Source organism: Canis lupus, chromosome X (genome assembly GCF_003254725.2).
Source record: "Canis lupus dingo isolate Sandy chromosome X, ASM325472v2, whole genome shotgun sequence".
NCBI lineage: Eukaryota > Metazoa > Chordata > Mammalia > Carnivora > Canidae > Canis > Canis lupus.
Window position 1 is genome coordinate 75,443,740 of NC_064281.1, and position 26,553 is coordinate 75,470,292.

The following is a 26,553-nucleotide window of genomic DNA, read 5'->3' on the forward strand; positions in this document are numbered from 1 at the left end:
GTAAGACAGAGCCACTGAGGGTGGTGGCATCATTTGACCCAGTTGGCACTGACTTTAATAAGTACCTTGAAATAAATTTGTTGAAAATATAAAAATGTATACACTATCTTTGGTTCTTCTGGCAAGACTGTGTGCTGGAAACATAAGAATACTCACTCATACATTTCTATGGAGTCTTCTGCTTCGGTGACATAGTTACTAGGGATGTAGCCTTCCTGCCTGTAGAGGAGACAATGTGGTAGATCATCCAGCACTTCCTATCCTTCAGTGGGGAGACAGATTCATATGCCCATATCTCTGGGCTCACAACCAATCTCAAATGGAGGTCTATAAACCACACCCCTCCATCAAAGAGAATCATGTCACTGATGCATGGCTAGGCCAGTGAGGTGTGTAGCTTTGCACATGTGGCACTGACACATATGTCAGGTGTGCATGACAACATATGGGCCAGACTCTACAGGCTCAGAGGTGTGGCCATAAGTAGCGCTGTACTCTGGGAAGTACTTGCTGGAACAGTATATTCCCTTTGGTGTGGGAAGGACAATTTCTGATTGGGATACCGAGTAGGGGAATTATGCTGCAAGATTTTGCACCTGTGTGGAGTGGACGGGCACAGAGTTGTAGAAGACCTGGAGTGGACTCACCCATTTTTATCCCGTGCTCTCCACCAGGGTAAGTTGCTCTCCTCCAGGATAAAATACTCCTCTCCCTTTCGCAGCTGTAGATCATTTGCATTCATTGGCATGTAATCATAAAGGGCTACAACCTTTTTCAGCTCACTTGTAGAGGCAGGCGCTGCTGTTGGCTCAGGGGGCAGTGGCTTTTTCAAGATCTGTGTAGTTGGAGAGAAAAGTAGGGCTGTTTGGCTAGATATCAAGCACTCTCCACTTCTCCCTCAACTCTCTGCCTTACTAGAGACACCAGTCTAACCTAAATCAGGCATAATAAAAGGTTTATTCAGCATTCATTCAACAAGGATTTTCAAGTACCTATGCTGGGCTCTCGGCCTGGAGTGCACATCAGAATCATCTAGGGAGCGGTTAACAATCCCAGGCAGTTTCCTACCCCAATTATGTCAAAATCTCAGGGGACAGGACCCAGGCATCAGTATTTTTAAAGCTTCCTGGGCAAGAACCATGAATAGTCATGGTTAAGAAATCTTGACACTAAACCAGTGCATTAGTCTATTAAGTCTGAATCTTGGTTTCCTTGTTTATAAAATGGGCATAATAACTCCTGCCCTGCTTACTTACAAAATATGAGAAAGGACTTTTTATAATTCGAAAAGTAACCAAAAAATCAACTTTTAAAATAATAGATTAATGGTAGAATCAAGTATTGGGTATATGGATGTTTATTGTTAAATTCTTACAACTTTATGTTTGAAAATATTTTTCATTTTTAAAAAATCAGGCTTTGTTTTATTTTAAACAAGTGATTGGATTAAATTGTTGCCAAGAACTTCCTAATAGCCCTCTCTCTTACCACTGAAGAGTGGCAAGATTTGTCCTACTTAAGGACAGGTCCCATATCTCCACAAGAACACCAATTGACACTGCCAAGTCCTGTTGGAATTCGGAGACTGGTGTGTTTTCAGGGTGTGACTATAAGTTTCTTTCTTTTTTAATTTAAATTGTATTTTTAAATTAATCTTTATGCCCAACATGGGGCTCAGACTCAAAACCCCAAGATTAAGAGTTGAACGCTCTACTGACTGAGCCAGCTAGGCACCCGTGTAAGTTTCTATTTAAGCAGTAGCAGCACCAATTTCCCTGTATACCTGGTCTTCCTCAGGCGTGGGAGGAAGAGGCTTTTTTGTCTTTCTGTGAGAACTCCCAGGTTTCAAACCTGCAAAATAAGAAACTAGTGTTGACATAGGATGCATTTTAGGAAGGGGCCCAGGGACAGATTTGATCAGGGACTTAGCTTTTGAGCCTTTAGGAACATTAAAAGTCTGAGGGGATATAGCCTTGTGCCAGGTCACGTGGCTTGGAGAGCAGAGCACCAGTGGGATTTTGGCCCTGACTTATCCCCTTCCCCAGACCCCTTTGTGCAGTGGCGAAATGTACAAACCTGGGTTTGATAAACCCTTTCAAGAGTGATGGATAGTCAAAAGAGGGAGAAATTATATTGATCAGATCTCTTACTTCCATTCCTGTTTTCCAAAATTTGGCAGCCCATCGCATTTTTGGCTGTCTGAGAGCAGCAGAGATACTGCCCATCGATCCAGAAGCAAGGGTGGTATTTCTGTACCAGATCACTGTTATACCGGATTACTGTAACAGGAGAAAAGAGAGAAGGAGATCACATCTGACATTCTGAAGAATTCACCATTTGCATGTTTTCCTCTTTGACTAAGGTTAGTGATGAGCTTCAAACAACTGCCCCTTCCTCACCTACCCTGAAGGAAAGCAGATGACAGAACCAATTAGCTGACATCCCTGGTCCTGGAAATTTCTTGTGAAGTTCTCTTCAGTGGTCTGTCATGATGACTATCTCCTGACCACCAAGATAAGAATATCTGATGTTTCCAGAGCCCAAGAGCAAAAAAACATATGTTATTTGTTTTCCCAGTAACCATTTCAATCTTCTTGTAAGGCAAGGTATTGATTATGGTATTCTTTTCCAGATACAGGAAGCGATGTGCCCAAGCTAAACTCTCACTCCAGTTCTCAGCATATCAATGTCTCAGCTACCTGAGTGATCTTTTAGAGATATTTGCTTTAGTGAAAATGTCTGCATCAGGCTTCCTGTATTCATAGAACAGTCAATAGAATGGAGCTCAGGAGCAAATGAGGTGACTCTTCTCCTAGAATAAATATAGATCCAGTTTTCCTAGGGCCACTGAAGTGGGTGAGCTCGTTGTGGGAAATAAAAACAGTTCCATTTCCTTCACAGAGTCATGAAGCTCAAAAGACCTCCCAGAAGCCAAAGTACTTTGCAAAGAATAGAGTGGTTTGCAGATAGGAGGAATTGGTATTACTGTTTTTAATACTGTGGCATCTCAAGAATCTTAACATGAAGTAAATTAGACAAGTCATTTTGGGATCATGTTGTCAGATAACAGAGAAGCAAAGACAACTGAAATAATTGACAACAGCTAGCATTGGGGCAAAAAGACCTCGGCTGATCTAAGAATATACACATTTGAGGGATGCCTGGGTGGCTCAGTTAGTTAAGCATCTGCCTTCGGCTTAAGTCACAATCTTAGGTTCCTGGAATCGGGCCCTGGGCAGCTGGTGCCCTGCTCAGTGGGGAGTCTGCTTCTCCCTCTCCCTCTGCCCCTTCCCCCCAATGCACTGTCTCGCTCTTACTCTCTCTCTCTCACTTCCCCTCCCTAACCACCCCCCCCCCGTCAAAAAAATTAAAATAAAAAAATAATATGCACATTTGAGGACTTACACATGTCAGTGTTACTGCTAAGAGGAAGCCCACATCACTTTTTTAAAAGATAAAAAAAAGATAAAAACAAGGCAAAGCGTTCCTCTATAGAGACCAGCTCAAGTCCTTAAGAGCTTGTTAGTCATACTCTATTCACTTAAGACTTTGGGGGAAGCCTAGAAGCTTCTGGTGGCCAAGTGCATTTTACAGGCTAATGAACAAAAGCACTTTTTTTTAAGTGCTATTATGATGTGTTTCTAAACATGGATTTGAAGACTTCTAACCACTGTCCCCTGCCCACCCTCACCCCTTACTTTCTCAGCACTCCCCTTCACCATCATACCAAGTACAGGGTGGTAGGGTGGTGGGAGCTATTCAGATGGAAGTGCAAGCTCCAAGGGGCTGCAGTGTCAGTAGAGAATTTTTTATTTTAAAGATTTTATTTATTTGAGAGAAAGAGAGCATGAGTGGGGAAGGGGTAGAGGGAGAGGGAGAAGCAGGCTCCCCACTGAGCAGGGAGCACAGATGCTTAACCAACTGAGCCATCCAGGTACCTTTGTCTATAGAGATTTTTAAAACAATAATAAAACCAACCATAACTCTGTCTTTTTTTATTATCTGGCACTGGCAATTCTGAACAACATTCCAGATATCAGCCAGGACTGATTGCTCTCACTACCTCCACTCCTTGCCCTCCCTCCCCCCACCATTACTCTTCACCCAGGGATTTGTAGATCCTTTGGTACAGGCCTAGACACTGGTAGACCTGCCAAGAATTCTTAACCAACACCTGGCTGCTCTGATAAACAAAGCTATGCTAATGAGCGCACATAATACTTTCTGCCTCTGTACCTCCAGTAGATCATTAAGAGCTCACCCTACATCCCTGAATACTGCTTGGTACTTAAGAGGTCCCTTGAAGATGACACCTTTCTTTTGTTAGCCAATCCAGAACTGGCATTTCCAGCTACCTAGGAGCAAATTGTGAAAGCAGAGTGTCTCCAGAAGAGACACTCCATAAGAGACTAAATGTTTGTTTGTGTCCCCCTGAAATTCATATGACGAAGCCCCTCAATGTAATGGTATTAGGAGATGGAGACTAAGGGAGGTGATCAGGTCATAAGAGCAGAGTCCTCATTATGAGCAGAGTCCTCATTATGCCCTTATAGGAAGAGACTTGAGAGAGATTTTCTCTCTCTGCCATAGGAGAACATAGAAAGTGGCCATTCTGCAGGCCAGGCAGATAGTTCTTGCCAGGAATCAAATTCACTGGCACATTAATCTGGGACTCCCCAGCTTCCAGAACTGTGATAAATCAACATTTGTTGTTTAAGCCACTTGGTCTATGGTTTTTTTTTTTTTTTATTACGCCTGAGCTAACTAAGACAGTGTCCAAAGAGGAGGGCCAGGAAAGACTACTTCACCAATGCACAGGGCCAATCCTATCTGGGAAACACTAATGGTTGGTGCACATTCTCCAAGTACTTGATGGGCTGCTTTCTCATATTCATATTTATCAGGATAATGTCTAAAATTCTGTTTCAGGTATGCATGAATTATTCCTTCCTATATCGGTCATTAGAGTTTTGCCAATCCACTCTTTCTTTCATTTTTGGTGAGGTCAGGCCTTTTGCTTCTTTTTGAAGTTGCAATTAAGAGAGGATCTATTGAGCTTGACCAAACAAAGGTTCTAGAGTAAATGTAGACACATATCTGTGGTGCTATAACATTAAAGTGACCACTGCCATATTCAAGGAAACGGAAGAAGAGAGCCCATGGCAAAGTCCTCAGGGATACAACCTCTGCATGGAAAATACCACTGAAAAAAAGATGGCAGCTGGACATGGGTACCTGAAGCACTACTTTTAAATTGAGGTATAATTTATATACAATCAAGTATGCAACCTAAGACATACAACTAGCCAATTTGTCTACAACCATTTACCACTTAGGTCCAGCACCAGAGAAAGCTCCTTCATGTACTTTCATAACCAATAGCCCTGCTGAGGTAGCCAGTATTCTAATGAAATCCCCTTTGCATGTTAATGATTTTCAGTTGGTGCATTTTATCTACAGTGGGATAACTTATCCCTGGAGTAGGATTTTATGCCTTCTAGATTATCTCACAGTTGGCCTTGCCAGCACTTGGGGCTGTTCTGGTATTGTTAGGACTTGCACCTAAATCTCCTGACAACTGTGGTATTTGTTGCAAGGTGCTTCCCTTTTGGCTCATGTTGTCAGCCCAAGCAGGTTCAACAAGATATATACCCCGGTCTGTAACAACTGGAAATGAAATGCCTTCAGTAAAGTGCAAGCGAAGAGAAGGCAAAATTGCACCTTACCTACACTACCTATCCACACTAATAACTCAATTGAAGTGGTGGTGTTTTCTATTTGTTTTGGCTTTATTTTTACTGTTGTAATTTTACTTGCCTAATGAACTTTAGCAGTTGTGCATAATCAGCATTATATTTGATTTGAGTCAGTCAACCAAGTTTATAAGCTGGATATTCTTATCCTTTGTCATTGCTCATACCTTGAATACAGTGGGCACTCAATAAGTATTTGTTAGGCTAATCTATGATTGGTTTTGAAATTAGTAATGTAAGTGTAAAGGAGTTACTAACTTGCATATGTCTCATGTTTTGTCTTTTCTGGTTCTCCCTCAGTACATCCCACCTTCCCCTGCTTCCACACTAAATCCTAGCTGTCTATCAACATGGAGCCCAAGTTAGTGGTGGCTGTTTACACTCAACAGAAAAATCTGTTAACACAACTATTGGTCCCTCTCTGCGTGCAAGGTGCTGTGTGAGGCATTGTGGATGGAACCAAGAAAGTGCAAATATATATGCCCTCTGTGTGCTTATTTTGCACCCCTAGGGTAAAGCAGGCCTCTTACCTCAAAACATGCCAAGAACTGGACTTTGTGGTATAAGATATCATCAGTTTGCAATCTCAACATGTCCTTACTCTAGAGTATCTTGCAGCCAACTATAGGTGTAATTTCTGGACTTGAGAACAAAGCATCATGAAACTATTAATAAGCTTAGGCTCTGGAGTCATAGAGACATAGGGATATGGTAAAAATCCAGACTTCACCTCTCAGTGTGCCCAGGAGTAGGTTACTAAACCTCTTTGAACTTCAGTTCCCCCATTTGTAAACAGGGGAATGATACATACTTCATAAGCTTCTCATGAGGATTAAAAGCTAGTACATTTGAAACACTTGGCACAGAGCCTAGAACATCATAAGTGCTCACTAAGTGTTAGCTATTACCATTGTTGTTTTTAAGCCAAGGTTGCTGCAAGAATTAAGTGAGATAATAAATATAAGGTATCTAGCTCAGTGTCTGGCACATAGCAAGAATTCAATAAATGACCCATTTTTTCCTTTCTCCTCTCCTCTTTCAGCTTGAGAGATTCGGTTTTATTTTGGCCAATCAGACCTGTACTCAAGGGAGTGAATAAGGGTGGTACAGTGAGCCACCATATATCAGAATCTAAATGTTAAGACAAAGGGCTGTCATGCAATAACCCAACCATGCTGTTATCAGTCTGCCATCCTTCCTGTTTCTCTAGGCAGCCTTTCCTGATGTCAACTCAACCAGTTAATCTCTCAGTCACTTGACATGTGGCTATATATACACACAAATACGTCTGCATGCATCCTGTGCTGCAAACCTCTAGAGTCAAGTTTATCTGAATGCATTGTATGGTCTTTGTCAAATGCCGAAACTATGTTCAAGTTTAAGTCCTCACAAAACAAGGAACATGAAATAGTTCCTTAGAAAATATTTTCCCGTAATGAAGAGATGTACAGTGCTCTTTCCTGTATAGTGTTTGACAGTTTTCTATGTGCTCTCACATACATTACCTCATTTGATCATTAGGACAACGCTGCAGGTAGGTATGGCAGGCATCATTATTATTTCTATTTCAGAAGAAGAAACTGAGCCTCAGAAGAAGCTTGTTGGCCTACTTGCCAGAAGTCACCCAGCTTGTGAGTGGTAGAAGAGAACTTGGAAGAAGCTTCTCTACTCTGACTTCAAGAGCTCTCATGATCATCTAATTTTTGGAATTAGATATTTTATGCTTAGGATTTGAAATATTGCAATAACTATTGAATTCCACACCACACCACCCTTGTAATTGATGTAAAGGGTGGGACTCTTTTATAGATAGGAAAATAGAGGTGTCTGCAATTACAGAATTGCACTAGAGAGATAGTGGTGGAACTGGGTTGAAACTCTTAGTTTAGCACATTATCTTTTATTCATATAATGGAATATTAAACTCCATTGTATCAGTAATATTGGAAAAAATGCAATCTATCATCCTTCCACCCTGTCGTCCTTCTTGCCTCCTCCCTCCTCTCTTTCCTTCCTTCCCTTTCACCTCTTCTTTTTCTTTCTCTCACCTCACTCCTTCCATCTATTCTTCTTTTTCCTTTTCTGTCTCCATCTCTCTCTTTCCTCACTTCTCTCTCTCTTTTTCTTCCTTCCCCTCTTCCTTTCTTCTTTCTTTGGAAACTAGTTTATTTTCCAAATAATTCTCACCGTTTTTAAGCTGGTGAATCCAACGCTTCCTCAGTTCTTCAGTTGGGGAGAAGACATAAAGAGGCCCTTCATCATATACAACCTGAAGCAATGGACACACAGACTTCAGCAGTTAGGATTCAGAAAAAAAAGAAAAATGTCTTTGAAGGAACTAATGTTAAGCTACAAATCTGTATATTCATAGTGGGAAACAAAGAAAGGTAGTCTTCAGCCAGCCTTGGAGCTGAGGTCATGTAAACTATCTGAAAAATTCCTGAACAATTCATATCCAGGGTTGTAAGACTTAGAAGCTCTTAGCTTTTTAAATAGTCCTCCATCCTCTTGACTTGTGTTTCAATTTGTGTGTCAACTTAGTTCATAATATTTCCCCCAGCCTTGATGGAGACTTGGATTTGTGTTTATTCAACAAAGTATATTTTATGATCTGATTAAACCTTGAGTTTGTATAGAAGAGAAAATGAAGTAATTATTTGTGTAACTCAAGTCTTGATTGTTACATATGGATTGTTCACTTGGATAATATGAAGCAAAATTTTAACTCATGGCCAATTTTTCTCCTACTGCCTAGTGGCCTCCCCTTGCCAAAATAAACCAAGTTAGGAACCACAAAAGGGTAAAGTATATATTTACTTCAAAAAGAGTAAAGTACATATTAAGCATTGTCATCAAATCAAACAATATTTTTTAACAACTTCAAATGTACGAGGCATTGTTGTGTTAAGTGTTCTGGAGGTGCATGAAACATGTTCCAAACCTCACAGATGTAATAGACATCACATAGTGGATTCTGAAATCAAATGTAAATTAATTTGAATTACTTGCTATTTAGTATCATCCACTAGCCCAGCCAAACAACATCATCTAGTTGAAAGACAACAATAATAAAAACTATGTCTAAAACACTCCTATTTCACAGGTTTTGTAAACTATGATACAGTCAGGGACATAAACAAGATCCTCACACATCTTTCTTTTTGCTTGTTAGTCTTGCTGTGCTCATAAATCCATGACAGAAAGCCCCCTCCCCTGAGACTTTCCACTTCCTTTTCTGGCTTTCACTGTTTGCAGAGACTGCTATATTCACAACATGTGACCTACAGAGTTTTTGGGACACAAGCAAGCCAAATTGAAGATTGAATCTGAAGCTCTTGCTCTCCTTCATGGATTACAATGGATCTATGAAACAGATGTCTATGTGGCTCTTCAGTTGTTTCAGACTAGAATATAATTTAGGTTTATGTATAAGTCTAATAAGTCTTCCCCATACAGAACTTCCTAATACTACTCTTTCCCTCCCCTTTTTCTGTCTTTTCAACCCACATGACCACCATTATACAGATAGGCAGAACCAGAAGGAAGTGAAATGCTCACTCAACAAACAGAGGATCATTCTCAATGCAGTTACCAAGGACAAAACACACCATAATAGAATTACTGCCATTATGGATTCTCTTTGAGGTGAAAGGACTAAAAGGTACTATGTTAAATTGGGAAAATAGAAAAGCAAACACTCTTAGCCCATGTCAGTCTCATTTTTCACTTCAGCTTCCTTGTTTTCCTCGAATTCTGTTCACTGGGACCTAGTATTCTTCACTGTGTCCTGCAACCTATCCCTAATTATTACATTACAGGTACCTTTGAGAGCTGGTGAGAGAAAATACCTTACCTGGAAGGGGTAAGGGAACCTTTCAATGATTGAAATCTGCTCCATTTCACTGGACTCTTCACCCCTTCTCTGCAATGAAAGATGAAAGCATATCCCACTGTGGAAAACAGTGTGGAAGTCCCTCAAAAAGTTAAAAACAGAGCTACCATACAACCCAGGAATCTCACTACTGGACATTTACCCAAAGAATACAAAAACACTAGTTTGAAGGGATATGTGCACCCTGATATTTATAGCAGCATTACTTAAAATAGCCGAGATATGGAAGTAGCCAAAGTGTCCATCAATTAATGAATGGATAAAGAAGATATGTTAGGGGATCCCTGGGTGGCGCAGCGGTTTGGCCCAGGGCGCGATCCTGGGGACCCGGGATCGAATCCCATGTCGGGCTCCCGGTGCATGGAGCCTGCTTCTCCCTCTGCCTGTGTCTCTGCCTCTCTCTCTCTCTCTCTGTGTGACTATCACAAATAAATAAAAATTTTAAAAAATTTAAAAAAGATATGTTTTATATATATATATATATATACACACATACACAATGGAATGTTATTCACTCATTAAAAAGAATGAAATCTTGCCATTTGCAATGACATGGATGGAGCTAGAGTATGATGCTAAATGAAATAAGACAGAGAAAGACAAATGCCATGTGATTTCACTCATATGTGGAATTTAAGAAACAAAACAAACAAGCAAAGGAAAAAAATGAGAAAGTCAAAGCAAGAAACAGGTTTTTAAGTATGGGGAACAATCTGAATGTTACCAGAGGGGATGCGTGTGTGTGTGTGTGTGGGGGGGGGGGTGTTGGGTTAAATAGGTGATGGAAATTAAGGAGCACACTTTTGATGACCACAGGTGATGTATGGAACTGTTGAATTACTATATTGTACACCTGAAACTAATATAATACTGCATGTTAAAAAACTAGAATTAAAATAAAAACTTAAAGCATAGTTATTGGTTGATGCATTGTTCTTTTTTGGATTTCCTTAGGTACTAGGAGTCCTTTGCAATCGCTCCAGAAGATTTTCCTGCACAGATAATATTAATTATTGTGGATTGTTTCCTTTAATCCAGTAGGCATACATATCATAGGATACATACATAGGATTCAGAACATACATGTTAAAAAAAAACCTCAGCCATTTCAAACCATTGAGGAAAGGGAGGTTACTCAATCAATGGTGCTGGGACAAATATTTAACCACTAGTTTTGGTGTGTGTGTGTGTGTATGTGGGGCAGTTAGGTGGCTATTTCACAGCATAAGCCAAAGTAAATTCTGAATGGATTCAAAAGTTTAATATAAAAATGGAACTATGAACGGACAGAGAAAAAAAACTGACCGTGTATATAATCTTATGGGAGACAAGACTTCCCAATATAATGCTAAAGGTTAGAATCATTAAGAAAAGATGAATTAATTTGATGACATAAATTTTAAAACCCAGAATGGTAACAATGAACAAGTAAAAAACATCATAAATAAAATTCAAAGATAAAAACTGGGAAAAATATTTTCAACATATATTACAGTTAAAGGATTAGTACTTTTAATATATCAAGATCTCTTAAAAAGTACTAGAAATAGGGTAAACATTCTAATGGAAAGATGGGCAAAAAAATGAACAGGCAGTTCACAAATAGAAAAATAGAACTGTAAGACATATAAACGTTCAACCTCATGGGCAACAAAAAATTGAAAAATAAGTCAGCAATGAAATACCACTTTTCTTGGCTGTCAAATTAACAAGCATTTAAAATATCTGATATTGGAAAGAATGTAGAGAAATAGAGATACTCTCATACATAGCTTATAGGAGTGTATGAAATTTAAATTATACTCCTATAAAATAAAATAGAATAAAAAGATAAACATAACCAAATTGTGCAGATCTAGTAAAGAGAAGAATAATATTTTACTTCTAGGAAGTTATTATAAGAAAAAGAATAGGAAAAGTACATAAAGATGTATGCAAGGATATTCTCAACATGTTTATAATATCAAGTTGGAAACAGATGTGTAGTAATAGGAGATTGGTTAAACAAATTGCAATATAAATCACGTTATTAAAATCACGTTATTAAAGAGTATCTATTGTCATGGGGAAAGTTTCCATATATCGTTAAATTGAGAAAGTAGATTACAAAGCAAGATGTGTAGTATGATTCTATGTTTTAAATATATACCATAGGGATGTCTGGCACACTCAGTCTAAAGAACATGTGACTCGATCTGAGAGTCCTGAGTTTGAGCCCTAAATTGGGTGTAGAGAGAGATTACTTTAATAAACTTTTTAAAAAGATTTATTTATTTCAGAGAGAAAGAGAATGCGAGTGGGAGGAGGGGTAGAGGGAGAGATTCTTCAAGCCAACTCCCTGCTGCAAGGGAAGCCATACACAGGGCTGGATCTCAGGATCCACGAGATCATGAGCGGAGCTGAAACCAAGAGTTAGATGCTTAACCAACTGAGCCACCCAGGTGCCCCTTGAGTAAATAAACTTTACAAAAATAAATATATAATATACTCTTAGTATGAATGTATGTGTTGCTAGTGGAGAAAAACATCTGTAAGTCTGTACACCAACATACAATAGTTATTTTAGCTGGATAATGGGATCATGCAAGATTTTATTTTCCTTATTGTGCTTTGTTGTATTTTCTAGAGTTTCTAAAATAATTACACATTACTCTTGTAATTAGGAAAAATAATAAATGACATTTTTTAAAAACTCGACTTAGAAATCTATAGCCATTATGCCTTGGAAAGGCTCTGGGAAATCAAAGGAGAATAAACAGTGAGTTGTTAAAGAATCTCATGACTCAGAGACCTAGAATTCTGGCTTTCAGACTAACTCAAGCCCATAAATCTGATCCTGGTATCTCAGAGAATAAAACCAATCATCTCTGATGAGTTTGAAAATTTCATATATTGGGGCTCTTGGGGGGCTCAGTTAGTGGAGCATGCAACTCTTCATCTCAGTGTTGTGAGGTTGAGCCCCACATGGGTTGTAGAGATTCCTTTAAAAAAATCATCGTAAAATTGGTGTTAGAATTTTCCAAGGTTAAGTGAGTTCTGCATCTGGGGGGAAAATGCTGAGATTCAGTATAACCCATATGTTCCAGAGTGAATAATTTTGTAAGGGAACTCTACCACATTGCATCACCAGTTTATTTATAGAGAGTTGAAGTGTTCCAAGTTTCTTAACCACCCCATTCCTGCTCTGACAATGGTCTCTACTTACTGGAATCTGTCTTTCAGGGGGAGGATTTTTTTCAGGAACCACTGTTTCAACGCAGGTGATCTTCTCAACATCTATTGAACCCTTCTTACTGCCTCTTCTCTGAGAAAGAGAATGAGGAACAAAATGGAGAAAGATTAGGAATGATTAAGCAACCAGATGATTAGATTTTGTTATCTAATCATTCAACATAGTGAGGTGACACCCACGTTCTATTCATCAGAACCTGTCATTTTGAAAAAAAAAATACAACAAAACTTCCAGATCTATTAATCTAAACTTTTTTGACTATCAGAGGGCAAATACTATAGAAGAGTGGATGACTGTGTGTGCCTTTACCATAAAAAATGAAGAATAATTTTCAAGACGTGGATTTCATTCTCAACAGCACTTAATGAATGATCAGTTGCAAGATTCCATGGTAAGATTGCCCCCATGGCTTCTTAGCACCTTTGAATTTTTTGTGCCAACATGGCTGTAGTTAGTTCTAGGCTAAGAAACATTTTTCTGAGTTTGAAATATACCTCGATCCCTACCACCTCCCTCCTCCAACCAAAAATATCTAGTCCTCAAGGAAGATCTAAGGCTAAGTCCTTGATATTCAGGTTTCACAGCAGAAAAACTTACCCCACGTTCAAAGTCATACTCATAGTAGGAAAGTTTGTGCATAGTTAAGAGAAAGAGGCGCTTCTTGAAGTTTAAAGGTGATGTTTTCTTTTTCTGTTGAGATCGCTTCAGAAAGATGCTCTCCAGTATCACTGCAGCCATAGCTTCTTCTTTCTGGAGCTCACTTGTGTGCTGTTGATAATGAAAGTTCTTGAGGACCCAGCACATTATTCCTTATCCCTCCTGGTTCCCTCTCAACCTGACCACCTAGTTTCAAATGGAACAGAATCATGCAAAGCTAATAAAGAGCCTTCTTCCTGCCTTGACATCCTCCTTCCATAGCTTCCGTCTCTGTCAGTTTTCAGGTGTAATGGTGAATTGGAAGGACAGATTCGGCATGAGCTCACATACACTGGGTTTTTGTATAAGGCAATGGAATGCTCTGAATGTCAAATGACATGTACCTGTGTGCTTAGTAATGTCTAGAGGCCACTTTATACTAACCACCCTTTTGTGATACGTGCAGAATCTGTGAACAGCAACAGTCTCTGTGCAGCTGTTGACACTGATATCCCCAGAAGGGATAATGCAGGTGCCAAAACTTCACTGAGGCAGATATTGGACTTTCAGTTCCCAGTTTCCTAGACAGTGAATGCAATTTTTTCAAACATTGTCCCACTGGGGTCTGTAAACAAGGCATATAATAAGGATATGGAGGCTGCACCTGCAGGTATGGACATATACTAACTGCTGCCCAACTGATTTTGCCCATCAACCACTAGCTCAGCTACAAAGGGTAGAAGCTTTGTTCTAAAATTGAAAAATAATTTTGGGGGAGGGAGTTCCTTTTGTTTTGTCTTTGGTTTGTGTGTGTGTGTGTGTGTTTTAGTTTTTTTGTGTGTGCGTGTTTTGGTTTGTGTTTCCCCCTCCTTTTTATATTTTTAAAGACTTTATTTATTTATTCATGAGAGACACACAGAGAGAACAAGAGACACAGGCAGAGGGAGAGAGAGAAGCAGGCTCCATGCAGGGAGCCCGACCTGGGACTCGATCCCCGGTCTCTAGGATCACACCCTGGGCTGAAGGCGGCGCTAAACCGCTGAGCCACCCGGGCTGCCCTCCCCCTCCTTTTCTTAGATTGGTTCTTTTAGACACTGTCTTACCAAAGTGATGCAACTGTCTACTCTTATGGGTGCCATCTCTGGTTATTTACGAAAAGTAATTTGTTTACTCTCTCCAAACTTAGAATACTCTAGGAAAGATTCAGTTTAGGTAGCTGAAGTGCAAAAATGCAAAGAAAGTTACAAAAGAAATCACCATTGGTTTTTTTCATTCATACAAAACATGCTTCATATTAGTTATTCACTTACTGTTTACACACAATTGCATATTCATTTAAAGTCTATGCATAATTCCAAACCTTCCTTAGAAAGATTAAGTGAAAATATAAATACTATCACAAAATGGGGCACTTAATCAGTACAAAATAAGTACTGAAACAGATCACCAGCTTCCCTCAAATTTTGTTATAAGTGGGGTTCTTTTCTTTTTTAAAGATTTTACTCATTTATTCATGAAAGACAGAGAGAAAGAGAGAGAGAGAGAGAGAGAGAGAGAGAGAGAGAGAGAGAGGCAGAGACACAGGCAGGGGGAGAAGCAGGCTCCATGCAGGGAGCCGGATGTGGGATTCGATCCTGATCCCGTCTCCAGGATCGCGCCCTGGGCTGAAGGCGGCGCTAAACAGCTGAGCCACCCCGGCTGCGTGGGGTTTTTTTCTTAAGGAGGGATGACATTTTTTATAACTAAACTCCTTATCCTTTATCTGTCTATGCAGAATAAATAATGTCAGCATTTTTTTTCTACCTGCCAAACACAGATTATTGCTCACACCAAGGAAACAAGGGAGCAGTTTTTATCAAAGTCTGAGGCTATCCGCACCGTTATTTTGCTCTTTCCTGTGGTGTAGAAGGTTCTATTATCATACTGGGGAGACATTAAAAATAGGTTAAAGGAACACCAGGGATGTTCAAAATAATCACTTTGCCACTTATTCACCATGTCGATGCTACTGTCTTCTGGTGGTGGATTAATTCAATGGTTTATAAATGATCTTTTGAGAAAAATTAGACAAGGAGCAAACTTTTTCCCCACACCTGGTCACACAGGTTCCCTGACTACCTGGTTTAAATGGTCTCTACAGGAGTGACAAACTGATAAGACTTTACAACCAGAGTACTTTCTAATGCTCAAACCCCACAGAGATTTCTGTCAACATTAAAATTATTCATTTATTCAGAAATAGTGGTAACCAAGTAATATTATATTCTCAAGAACAGTCAACTCATCAAGATACTTGTAATGAGATCACATTTTTTTCACTGTGAATTCCAATTAAATAGCTCTTCACAATCAGAAAGACTCAACTTGCACAAGATAAAATAAAGCCTTAATGAAAATAAGTAGCATGTCCAGTAAATTGGATCAGAAGCATCCTAACAAACTACATCCAGTTTTGCTTCTTTTAGCTGAGTAAAGCATACCCATGATTTTACCTTTAGTTTTGTTGCAAGCTCTTGATGGATGCATTCCCTGCTCTGACCCAGCATCCGCTTCAGTCTTGGCCTCTGCTCTTACTTCCTATAAGATAGGTCCTTCTGGAAACTGCCTCTGCTCTTTTTCTCTTTTATTTTTATTTTCTTTTTTCTTTTTTTTTTCTTTCTTTTTCTCTTTTAGAACAAATCCAGTTTGTACAAGAGGAAGCCTTCCTCTCTTTCAAGTGTCTGTTGGGTTATGGTTTAGTGCTGGTCTAAGTATGAGGAAGTAAGTAAGCCTCTCACTAGCCATCACCCCTCTCAGCAAAAGGGTGAAATGGCCTCTACCACTAGATCATGGAGTTGAAGAATTCCCAGGATTTCCAAGGTCTGGTTGCCCCTTCTTTGACTGCTTTCCCCTTATTCCTTGTGAACCAGTCCAGACACACACAGCCTGAAAATGTGGTCGTTCTTCCTTAGTCATCACTGATTCATCCACCAATAATGTGAAAGGAGGTGCATTTTTCCTGAAGGTTGGTGTGTGATGGACACTGCATTAGAGGGCAGTTGCAACTTCTTTATGGTAGCTTCTAAATTTTCTTCTAACTATTTCAGCAGCTGACAGTTAATTTGACCACAAAAGATGCACCATGTGGCTGACCCCCCACTTCACTCAGAGGGTGGGGGTGGGGGTGGAAACCGGAAGTGACATGAATGTTAACACACACACACATTCACACACTGATGTTCACATAAAGAAAGAGGAGGAAAAATAATAGAAAGACACAGGTTCTTCATTTAAAATACAGAATTCCAGGGGCACGTGGGTGGCTCAGTGGTTGAGCATCTGCCTTTGGCTCAGGTCGTGATCCCAGGGTCCTGGGATCAAGTCCCACATCAGGGTCCCCATAGGGAGCCTGCTTCTCCTTCTGCCTATGTCTCTGCCTCTCTGTGTGTCTCTCATGAATAAATGAATAAAATCTTTTTAAAGATACAGAATTCCAGCATTATAATGTTCTCTTTTTAAACTACAAATGCAAGAATTTTCATGTGGCCACCTTTTGCAGCCTCCCAGCTTCCTATGGAGCAGCAGAATTCATAAAGAGGATGCTTGTTAATAAGAGTTCAGCCATCTTAAAAACTGCGCTATGCCAAGGAATTGATACGAAAAACACCTGTAGGATTGGTAAACTAAATCACCTTTGGTCCTATCACTGCTCAAGGTAAGATAAACACCAGAGCAAAATTCAGAAGACTACACAGCCTGCCTATGATTGGGAAGAGTCCAGGAAATGCTATTTAGAAATAACCAGTCAGTCATAGTTCAAATAGCTACTTAGCCAGAATATCCAAGAAACATCATTCTCTATTTCTCATTTAAAGCATTACTTAAGTACCAAAAAAGTCTGTCTATTCCCTTTTCTTCTGAGGGGAATGGAAGGAAATTCTTGTTTTTCTCAGTGCAGTCTACCCATCAAGCATTTTATACTCAGTATTTCATTTATTTCTTACAACAAAGAGGTGAGGAAAGTGAGATTCATGGAAGTTGTGTGATCTGCCCAACCTCATCCATAACTCCACAGCCCTTGCTGTTTCTGTGATACCTACCTCATTGCCTCCTAGAGAGATTTTTTTTTTTTTTTGCTTTCAATAAGTTTTGATGCTATCCATCTCACCACCTGTCATCCCCCATGGCTACCATCAAAGAGCAGTAGAGACAGAATCCTCTGCATCTTCTAGGAACATTTGACAAAAGAGGAAATGATGGTAAATTCAGGGGATAAGAGAGAGTACAGGATCCTGGAGCATTTTCCTCTGCAATAATCCTCCAAGCGAAAAAGGGTGATTTATCCCTGTTAACTGTCAACTGTACTTTTTCCCATATGTGGACTCTTCTTATCCCTACCAGATTTTCTTACATTTTCCTTTCAGTCTTTCGGAAAGAGATCCTAACTGGTGTTACTTGCTGTTTTCTTTTCAGGACTTTTTTTCATTGTTGATTCGATAAAAATATGAGATTTATGTGGAACACCTGCCAACTCTGTCCCTAGGGTTGTTATTGCATAGTGTGAATGTAAATTTTTGATCAAATGTACTTTGTTTTATATTATGAAGTGTGGCAAATAGTACAGAGACTAACACTACACTCAGGTACTCACCACTTAGCTCTATAAAATTCTAACATAGTGCCATAATTGCTTCCGGCATTTTTCAGAAATAAAATACTAACCATAGAGTCAAAACTTCCTTGTATACTCCTCTGCAATCAATCCCCTCCTTCCTCAGAAGTTAACTATATCTTGAATTTCGTGTTAATCATTCCTAGGCATGTTTTTATATTGTTACTGCATATGTAAGTATCCATGAAAGGTATTTAGTATTGGTTTGCATGTTTTACAGGGTACATATTCTTCAGCAACTTGCTTTTCTTCTCAGTATAAATTTTGTAAAGATTTATTTATTTAATAAAATCTTTCAAAACACTTATAAAAAAGAGATTTATTTATTTATTTTAGAGAGAGAGAAAGAGTACTCAAGCACTGTGGGCGGAGGGGCAGAAGGAGAGGGAGAGAGAATCCCAAGCCAACTCCCTGCTGAGCGTGGAGCCCCACATGGGGCTTGATCTCACCACCCATGAGATCATGACCTGAGCCACAATCACAAGTTTGAATGCTCACCTGACTGAGCCACCCAGGTACCCCTCTCAGTATAATGTTTTATCTTGGTTAAAGCTCTAGTTCATATATTTTAATTTATTTTATATGCACAAAGTATTATTTTTAAAAAAGATTTTATTTATTTATGAGAGAGAGAGAGAGAGAGAGAGGCAGAGACACAGGCAGAGGGAGAAGCAGGCTCCATGCTGGAAGCCCAATGTGGGACTTGAACCCAGGTCTTGGGGATCACGCCCTGAGCCAAAGGCAGGCCCTCAACCGCTGAGCCACCCAGACATCCCAGCATAAAATATTCTATATGATGAATACATCACATTTGATTTATCCATTCTCCTATTGCTAGATGTTTAGATTGCTTGTTTTCAGTTATAAACAATGCCGCCATGCACATCCTTGTGCGCATGGTCATAGTTTTCCACTCTCAGAATGAATGCTCAGTTACTCAGTGACAAACTCAGGTCTGGCTTATTTGTGGGCCTATGTGGTCTCTGTTATCCCTTGTTCCCCATGTCAGTCCTGTCTTCCTGATATTTTACTATGAAATCTGGTAGAATTATCAACTGTCTGAAATTAGAATAGGGTATGATTGTCTATATTTAGCTTACCAAAAATCTCCTCAGTCCTCAGAAGCATCTCTTAGGTTCTGATTGAGATTTTCAGTGAGACTTCCCTGGGCATGGAACCAGAGGAGAAGTCTTCTTTAGAATATAACCATAGCAACAAAGAAACCTAAATACTCCTTCTGAGTTCCCAAGAAGCCCTATTCAGGCCCCAGTGAAACCTAATTATTTGATAAGTTTCACAGTCAGTGCTATAGGTGACCAAATTTGTGGTGAAGCCCTCCAGCCAAAATCAGTTTTCTGGCTGGGTGTTAATCAGGGAAATTTTAATCTGCTGCAGTCCTCTGTAAGAGGTCTCAGGTTTCTGGTTCTTCTTCAGCCTTTCATGTTAACATTTTACGTGAGAGCCAGATAGCTAATACGAAGTTGCACTCAGCATTAGACTGGTGGTAATACTTTCAGCACTGTCCCTCTGCTCTGAGGGTGACTACTGGGGTGTACATCTTTCACTCTGGACTTGAATGGACTTCTTTTTCAGTTTAGTTTTTGTTTTCCCTGGCTCATACATTTTACGTATTCTCTCTTTTGATATCAAAACAATACATGTTCATTATAAAAAATGTTTCAAGTACAAGAATATTAAAAAGAAAACATCACTTACAAGCTCATTATCCAAAGGCATTGATATTCAGGCATATTACCTCCCATCTCTTCTCTGCATTTTTCTTATATTTGAGATCCTATTGCACATAGTATTTGTAGTTTACTTGTATTTCTTGACATTATCTATCCATCCATCCACTCAACACAACTTTTTCCCAAAACATCTAAATGTCTTGTTTAACAGTATTCCTGGTTATTTTCCCATGATATTAGAATCTCTATATAAGCATCATTTACCAAGTCAAAAAGTATGTGCATTTTGCATTTTGCAATATATTGACAAAGTAGTTTCCAGAAGCATTTTACCAATTTCCACTCCAGATAGCAATTTTTGAGAGCTTGGCTTTCCCATTCCTTTATTTTCTGCTCCATTTTTGGCCAGTTTTTTTTACTCTGTTTTTATTTCTGACTAGTCTGTTTCTTCATTGGCCAGTGATCTTGAACTCCAGTGTATCCCAATGTACGACTTGTCTAAAATTTAACTTATCTTGACTCTCTAGAATTTCCTTCTTCTAAGGGATGAGCTAATTGACTATAGTTTGTTTTTGTTTTAGGGAAGCCAGGCAATGAGATGAGCTTCTTCTTGAGGTTCAGATAACCAACATTAACTCTCAGGGCATCTGGTGATGCTTCTCAGAGAGTGAGAAGGAAAGCCTGGGATTAGGGCTTTTGTATTTCAAACACCCTCTGTCAGTGCACATGAACCCCTATAGAAACTGAAAGTCACACGTGGCCCATTTGTTTCAGGGTCCTCAAAGAAGTTCTCTCTCCCCATCCCCTGATGGCTTCATTTGCATAACCAAGCAGTTTTGGAGTGAATTAGGTCAATGTCTTACCTCTAGCTTCTTGTTGAGCACAGACTCACTGAAAATTCTAGCTCTCCCTTATTCCCAGGAATTAGCAATCAGGTCTCGGTATAACATCTTTGGGCAAAAAGCAGTCAGTAACTGATAACTCTTTGGAGAATATCTGAACTGGTTTTCAAAAGGCATTTCTTCCCCTTATACCTAAGTCACTTCCTGGTATAGGTCTAGACTGCTGAAAGGAAAGTCTCTGTAGGAAATTTGCTCAAATAGAAATAGTAAATCATAGTGATGATAATTTAAAATTGCACCAAGACCGTAAAAGTGGATGGAAAATTGCACTAGTTCTCATAAAGAGTTTACGAAGGATTCCAGACAAACACATCACTAGCTATAAGCAACAGGAATTTGGGCTTTAACACAGATAGTTTAAATAGTCTGACCATAAAGGGGGTCAGAATAGAACAAATAGGGCTCACCTTAAGGGATACTGTTTTGGTAGAATGCTTTAGGTTCCATGAGTATTTGCATTTTGTGGATTATTAGAAGGATGACATTGTTTTATCAAATAACTGAGGTTTCAGAGAGGCTATCGCACCCTTGTTTCAGGTAGTTGGCATGCAAAATGAGGGAAGGAGCAGAACTAGCACACAGCTAACAGCACAGAGAATAGTCCCTCAACTTTATAAGCCACCTCTAGGCTTTCCTGCTGCCCTGCCTCTGGAAACACACAACATGGCATAGAGATTTTGAGCTTGGAGAACTGGGTGATCAGGCAATTAGGCCAGGATTCCATTTGGAGGTCTAATAGCTCATCCAAGGATGTCTTGATCAGGGCCAGCAATCCCTTTTATTCTGAATGCCACACTATTTGCTCTAGGCAGGCCCTCTGGGGACACTAGCAAGTCTTAGGCAGGATAAAAATAATAGCAAAGATGGAGATATTAGCACTTAACTATTGCCAGGCTTTGTTTTAACTGTTTCATATATATTAACACAGTTACTACTCACAACAATCCTATGTGGGAAGGTACTAGAAAAGTAAGGGGAAAGGAAAAAGGGAAAAGAACAGGGGAAGGAAGAGGCAAAAATAATCTGATGCAATTCAATGATTATTTATTAAGCTCCAACTGTTCCAGGGGATGCAGTAAAGAACAAGATAAAAGAGGGAGGGGAGGTGGTATATAAGAAGAGGGAATATAGGTAGAGAGAGGAGGAGGAGGAGGAAAAGATGGAGGGGGATGGAAAGGAGGGGGGGAATGGAGAGGAGGAGAGAAGAGAAAAGGAGAGGAGAAATGATGAAGACAAGAGAAAAGAAAGCCATGCACATGGCAGGCAATGGTAGTAGGAAAAACCTTCCCCATGACCTCAGGGGTTGGCCACACTGTCTGGGCTGAGGCTGAGGCTGCTTTCTTCTGGCCCAGTCTTTTACCCACATTACCACGAGGTTGGCACATACACAATCTTTCCAATAAGCCAGCTCTGCTCCTGGCAACATTGGCTGGATGCAGCCCAAGGCAGGTAGCTTACACCCAGGGTTAGTCTGTACTTGTACCCAGTTCACCAAGGTTGAGTGCCTATTACGGCATATGAGCTTTTACTGTTTTCAAAATCTGCCTCTTGGATTTTCTTCTCCGAAAGGCCTCTTGACACAAGTATACCTTTTTGGTCTTCAAGCAATATTTGACCAAATGGCTTATTTTTTTATCTTCCTGCCATCGACAATATTACTTTTCTGCAAGGTTTTTCAGGGGTGCCCATTTCCAACATTTGCTACCTGTTCAGATGGTCACGTCATGTCACTTTTTTCTCTCCTTGTCCTCCTCCCCCACTCCCATGACCTGATTCCGAAAGAACCCTTACATCCCCTTTTGATCATTGGAAAGGACTTCCAGGGCCTTGTGCTGAAGACACTCCCACCCTCTGTCAGCGTCCTTCACCAGCAGACTATATGGCACCAGCCATGCTTTCTCTCTGGCCTTCAGGAGTCCCATGAAAAGTATTTGCTGCTGCTGCCCAGCCCCTGCCATGCCCCAGACCCACCTCAGTCCTGACTTAATGCAGGTAGCTTTCCAGATGCATTGAGATGCCAGGACTTTGAAGCTGTGACTCGATCTCAGAAGACACTGGCCCTGGAGACATATTCTTACAGTCCAGAGAGGAAGGACAGTTTGAGCAAACCCCACCCTTTCACAGCCACTCAGTTCCCTTTTTTTGTTTCCTGACTTAAACCAATGTCTTTTTTTTTCTTCTCAGTAGCATGGTATTTGGTTCCCTGCTGCTGTCCCAAACTACCCCCCCAACCCCCAGCTGTCCCCGCCCTTCATTTGCTTGGGACCTCTGACACTACTATCTTGAATGTGCTCTGAAAGAACCCTGCTCAACATTACTGGGGCCATTGAGACTCTAGATGGTGCTGGGGTGAGCAGATAGGTCATCATGCTGACCTCCCCCAGCTAATGGGACCACATATCTATAGAACTGTGGGGATAATCAGCAGAAAGTGGAAACTTCTAGGAAAGACAAGAAATGCAGACCTGCAAAGACAAAACAAAGGGTCTAGTAAGGAAGAGTGTCTTTAGAGTCTCCTGTCCTTGAAGGCAGAGATTTGGGATAATGAACGATGGAGAGTACTCACAAAAGGGACCCCAAAATGCAGAGCCCCAGAGAGGTAGAGACAAGACTTCCCCCTGCTGAGTCATTTTCTCAGAAAGCATTTTTCCCCTACAGATAAAAATGTCTGAATGTAAGCTCACACGAAGACTTGTGCCCTTCCCCATTTTTTGTGGATGTCAATTTTCTCCATTTCAGATTCTGCCTCAGGGATTAACTCTTAGTTTACACCTTTCTCTTTAATCTTGTAAATCGTTAAATCAGATCAAATGTGTTAAGCCTGAATGTGTCCTCAACTGCTTCCTAGCCCAGGTTCTAAGCCACAATCATTTCTCAGAGGCTTCTCCTAGGAAATGCAGACATTACTGGTGGCAGACCCCCATGGCAGCAGAGACCCTGCTGACTGGTCTGTTTGCCCACCCTGACAGATCAGGAACTGCCATATTTACTTGCCTTCGGTGCTGGATCCTAATGTAGGAGCAGATCACAGATCTCACCAGAAGTCTGTCAGAATTTTGAAGGCAACAAGATTTTCTTAAACAAGTATTTTTTAGGAATGGTAGAGTGGCTAATCCTCACATCTGCACAAGATAGATGGGAAGTAAGTGTTGAATGATCTCCCTATTTTATTGACAACGTATATCCTTTTACTAGTCACCTCTCAACATGCTGTAGTCACCTGAGCGTTCATCACAGACTTTCTCTTTCTCTCTCCTTCAATCAGATGCTACCTGTTGTCACATGGCCTGTCCCTTCTCAAGATCCATCTTGGGATGGAGACGAAATTGATAGGCATACAGTGGGGAATCTGGATAAGAAGGAGTGGGACAAGGGATAGGGTAAAATAAACTGAGGCCTTTTTTTAAACCATCTGCCCCCCCAAAATAAAATAAAATAAAATAAACCATCTGCCCATGAGCACTTCCTTGACACACTTGTCTAGATGATAGAAGGGCTGCACCCAAATAGTGCAAATAAATGGCTGAGTGTCACCGCAAAAGTTTCCCAATGTACTATAAGGTTTTGCTTTTGGTGGTATCTTGTTCAACATTTTTACTAATGAACTTTGAGAAAGATACAGAAAGTAGCCTAGCTAATCTGTGAATGGTGCAAGGCTCTTGGGAGCTAGAGTGGATGACAGAACCAGAGTAATCGATTTGCAAGAAGATCTCGATCACTTGGTGTGATAAGCCAACTTCAAGTTTATTTTACCAGAGCTAAGGGTCATGTCCCATAATTGGGCACCAAATCGAACTTCAAAAGACTCTAGGTGCAGTAGTGGGATAGCAGTAGCATTTGTGAAAATGCTTCAGAGGTTTTTGATGATAGTAATAAAAAGAAACGTCATGTCATGTCAGTAACGTGGCTGCCAGAAAATCCAAGGTGATATTAGGCTTCCTTGTAGAAGTAAGATATCGGGATGTCTGGGTGGCTCAGGGGTTGAGTGTCTGCCTTTGGCGCAGGGCATGATCCTAGAGTCCCAGGATGGAGTCCCACATCGGGCTTCCTGCAGAGCCTGCTTCTCCCTCTGCCTGTGTCTCTGCCTCTCTCTGTGTGTCTTTCATGAATAAATAAATAAAATCTTTAAAAAAGTAAGACATCTAGAAGGAGGAGAGTGAATAGGCCACCTACTGTGCAAGGTCAGGCCATATCTAGACTCCTGTGTTCAGTTCTGAGTGTCTCATGGTAGGGAAAATTAATGAGCAGGAGCATGTCCAAAACAGAGCGCAGGATTAGCGAAAGGAATCAAAACCAAAGCCATATCACGCAAGGTGTAATACAAAGAACTAAGGTTGATTAGACTAAGAGGGGCCCTGTTACTGACATCAAAAACCTCAAGGAAAAAAAAAAACCTCTAGAAGCTCCTCAAAGACCATTAAGACTGCCAAAGGGCCCAATGAGAGGAAGAAAATGCTGAGACTATAGGCTGGCTGTTTGGCAAAGAAACTTTTAGGGAATGTAGCAGGTAGGGGCAATGTTTTTGTTATCTCCTTCCCAGAGACCATCCAAATAAAAGGGGATGATCAGAGAGTCAGCTCTGTATCCATGGGTATTCCTGGAGAGTTACATAAGGAGGAGACCTCAGGCTTTCATAGTTCCTTAGACCCTAATCACTGGTACCCCATCCTGAGTTCCTGCTCAATTCTCTCTCTTCATCATCCTCTACCCTGCAGATGCCCTGCTTTCCCTGTGTGATGTCATGTTTAGGTGCAAAGCTATGGTGCTAGAAATACCTGGGATGAAATTCCAGCTGCACGAAATAACCACCTGTGTTGTGCCTCACTTTCCTCACCTGTTAAATATTAATAGTGGTACACATTGCATGGGGTTGTTAGGATTATAAGAGGTAGTATATGAGGTGTTTATGAACATGCCTGGTATATACTAAGTGCTCAATAATTGTTTGCTATTATAATTACCAGGCCACAATAGCCATATTGTATAATGGTAAAGAAACCCAGGCTCTGGGGTCAGATCACCTGTGTTTGTATCCTGGCTTCACTAAATACTATCAACATTGGGCAAAATGTTGAATAGCTTATGGCCTCAATTTTCCTATCTGTGAAATAGGAATAATAGTACCACCTGCCTCCTAGAATTACTGTGAGAATTTTATGAGACAATCCATTTTAAATACTCAGTACCCTGCAGTCTTTCCCTGCTATACTCTTGAAACCTAGCACATGCCTTCTGCCAGGTATGCAAAGAAGGGAAGAGCTGCTGGATACTTTCTATCACTCTGCCTGTTTGCTATTGTGCGAGCTGAACAATTTCATTGTCACTTTCAGAACCCAGGGCAGCCAACTTGCTCCTTCGGTAACAGGGGGCTGCTTGAATGCTGACCATCGGTCCTATTTTACAAAGAACTTTGTAATGATATATTTATGAGAGTGATTATTTGATTATTGTGTCCCTACCCTAGAACAGCGCCTAACACAGAATAGGAATTCAATTAACGTTTGTTGAAAGGACCAAGCAGCCATGTGATACATGAGTTAGAGCACTGGCTCCCTCCAAGCCTTCAGTTAACCAGCAGTTCAATGTCACAGATATTCCCAATGTCTTTGAAGTGAAACAGTAAGAACATGGGTGTGTAGGGCCCTTCCATTTGATCCTACTCCTCGCTTCCCTTGGAGATAGGGACAGAGACGCCCGAGGATCCAGAACGAGTACTGCTTCCTTCATTTAACGCTGCTACCTAGCGGCGTCCGCCAAAAGTGATGAAGGGAGGAAAAGCTGCAAAGCTGGAGGACC

At 40.4% G+C, this 26,553-nt stretch overlaps 1 protein-coding gene and 1 long non-coding RNA gene across 5 annotated transcripts in view; one reads left to right on the plus strand and one right to left on the minus strand.

The window, feature by feature from the left end:
- BTK (Bruton tyrosine kinase) overlaps positions 1 to 22,888 on the minus strand; it is a 31,746-nt gene extending 8,858 nt beyond the window's left edge. Inside the window, exons 1-11 of one of the 4 annotated variants that reach the window (XM_035711841.2) lie at positions 22,729 to 22,877; positions 19,881 to 19,959; positions 19,265 to 19,329; positions 13,475 to 13,645; positions 12,851 to 12,949; positions 9,607 to 9,675; positions 7,941 to 8,022; positions 2,151 to 2,279; positions 1,784 to 1,851; positions 648 to 835; positions 157 to 219 (exon numbers count right to left, since the gene is read on the minus strand). In XM_035711841.2, coding sequence (XP_035567734.1) covers positions 157 to 219; positions 648 to 835; positions 1,784 to 1,851; positions 2,151 to 2,279; positions 7,941 to 8,022; positions 9,607 to 9,675; positions 12,851 to 12,949; positions 13,475 to 13,615 — 839 coding nt within the window. In that variant the 5' untranslated portion in view covers positions 13,616 to 13,645; positions 19,265 to 19,329; positions 19,881 to 19,959; positions 22,729 to 22,877. Of the gene's footprint in view, positions 1 to 156; positions 220 to 647; positions 836 to 1,783; positions 1,852 to 2,150; positions 2,280 to 7,940; positions 8,023 to 9,606; positions 9,676 to 12,850; positions 12,950 to 13,474; positions 13,646 to 16,005; positions 16,519 to 19,264; positions 19,330 to 19,880; positions 19,960 to 22,728 lie in introns of those variants that run through there. The other 3 variants (XM_025431703.2, XM_025431702.3, XM_035711840.2) reach the window with 3 other exon arrangements.
- On the plus strand, positions 214 to 10,559 carry LOC112649419 (uncharacterized). Its single transcript, XR_004813007.2, has 3 exons — positions 214 to 675; positions 2,180 to 2,362; positions 7,325 to 10,559. It is a non-coding gene; the product is annotated as an uncharacterized LOC112649419 (long non-coding RNA).
- Positions 22,889 to 26,553: the final 3,665 nt, after the last annotated feature.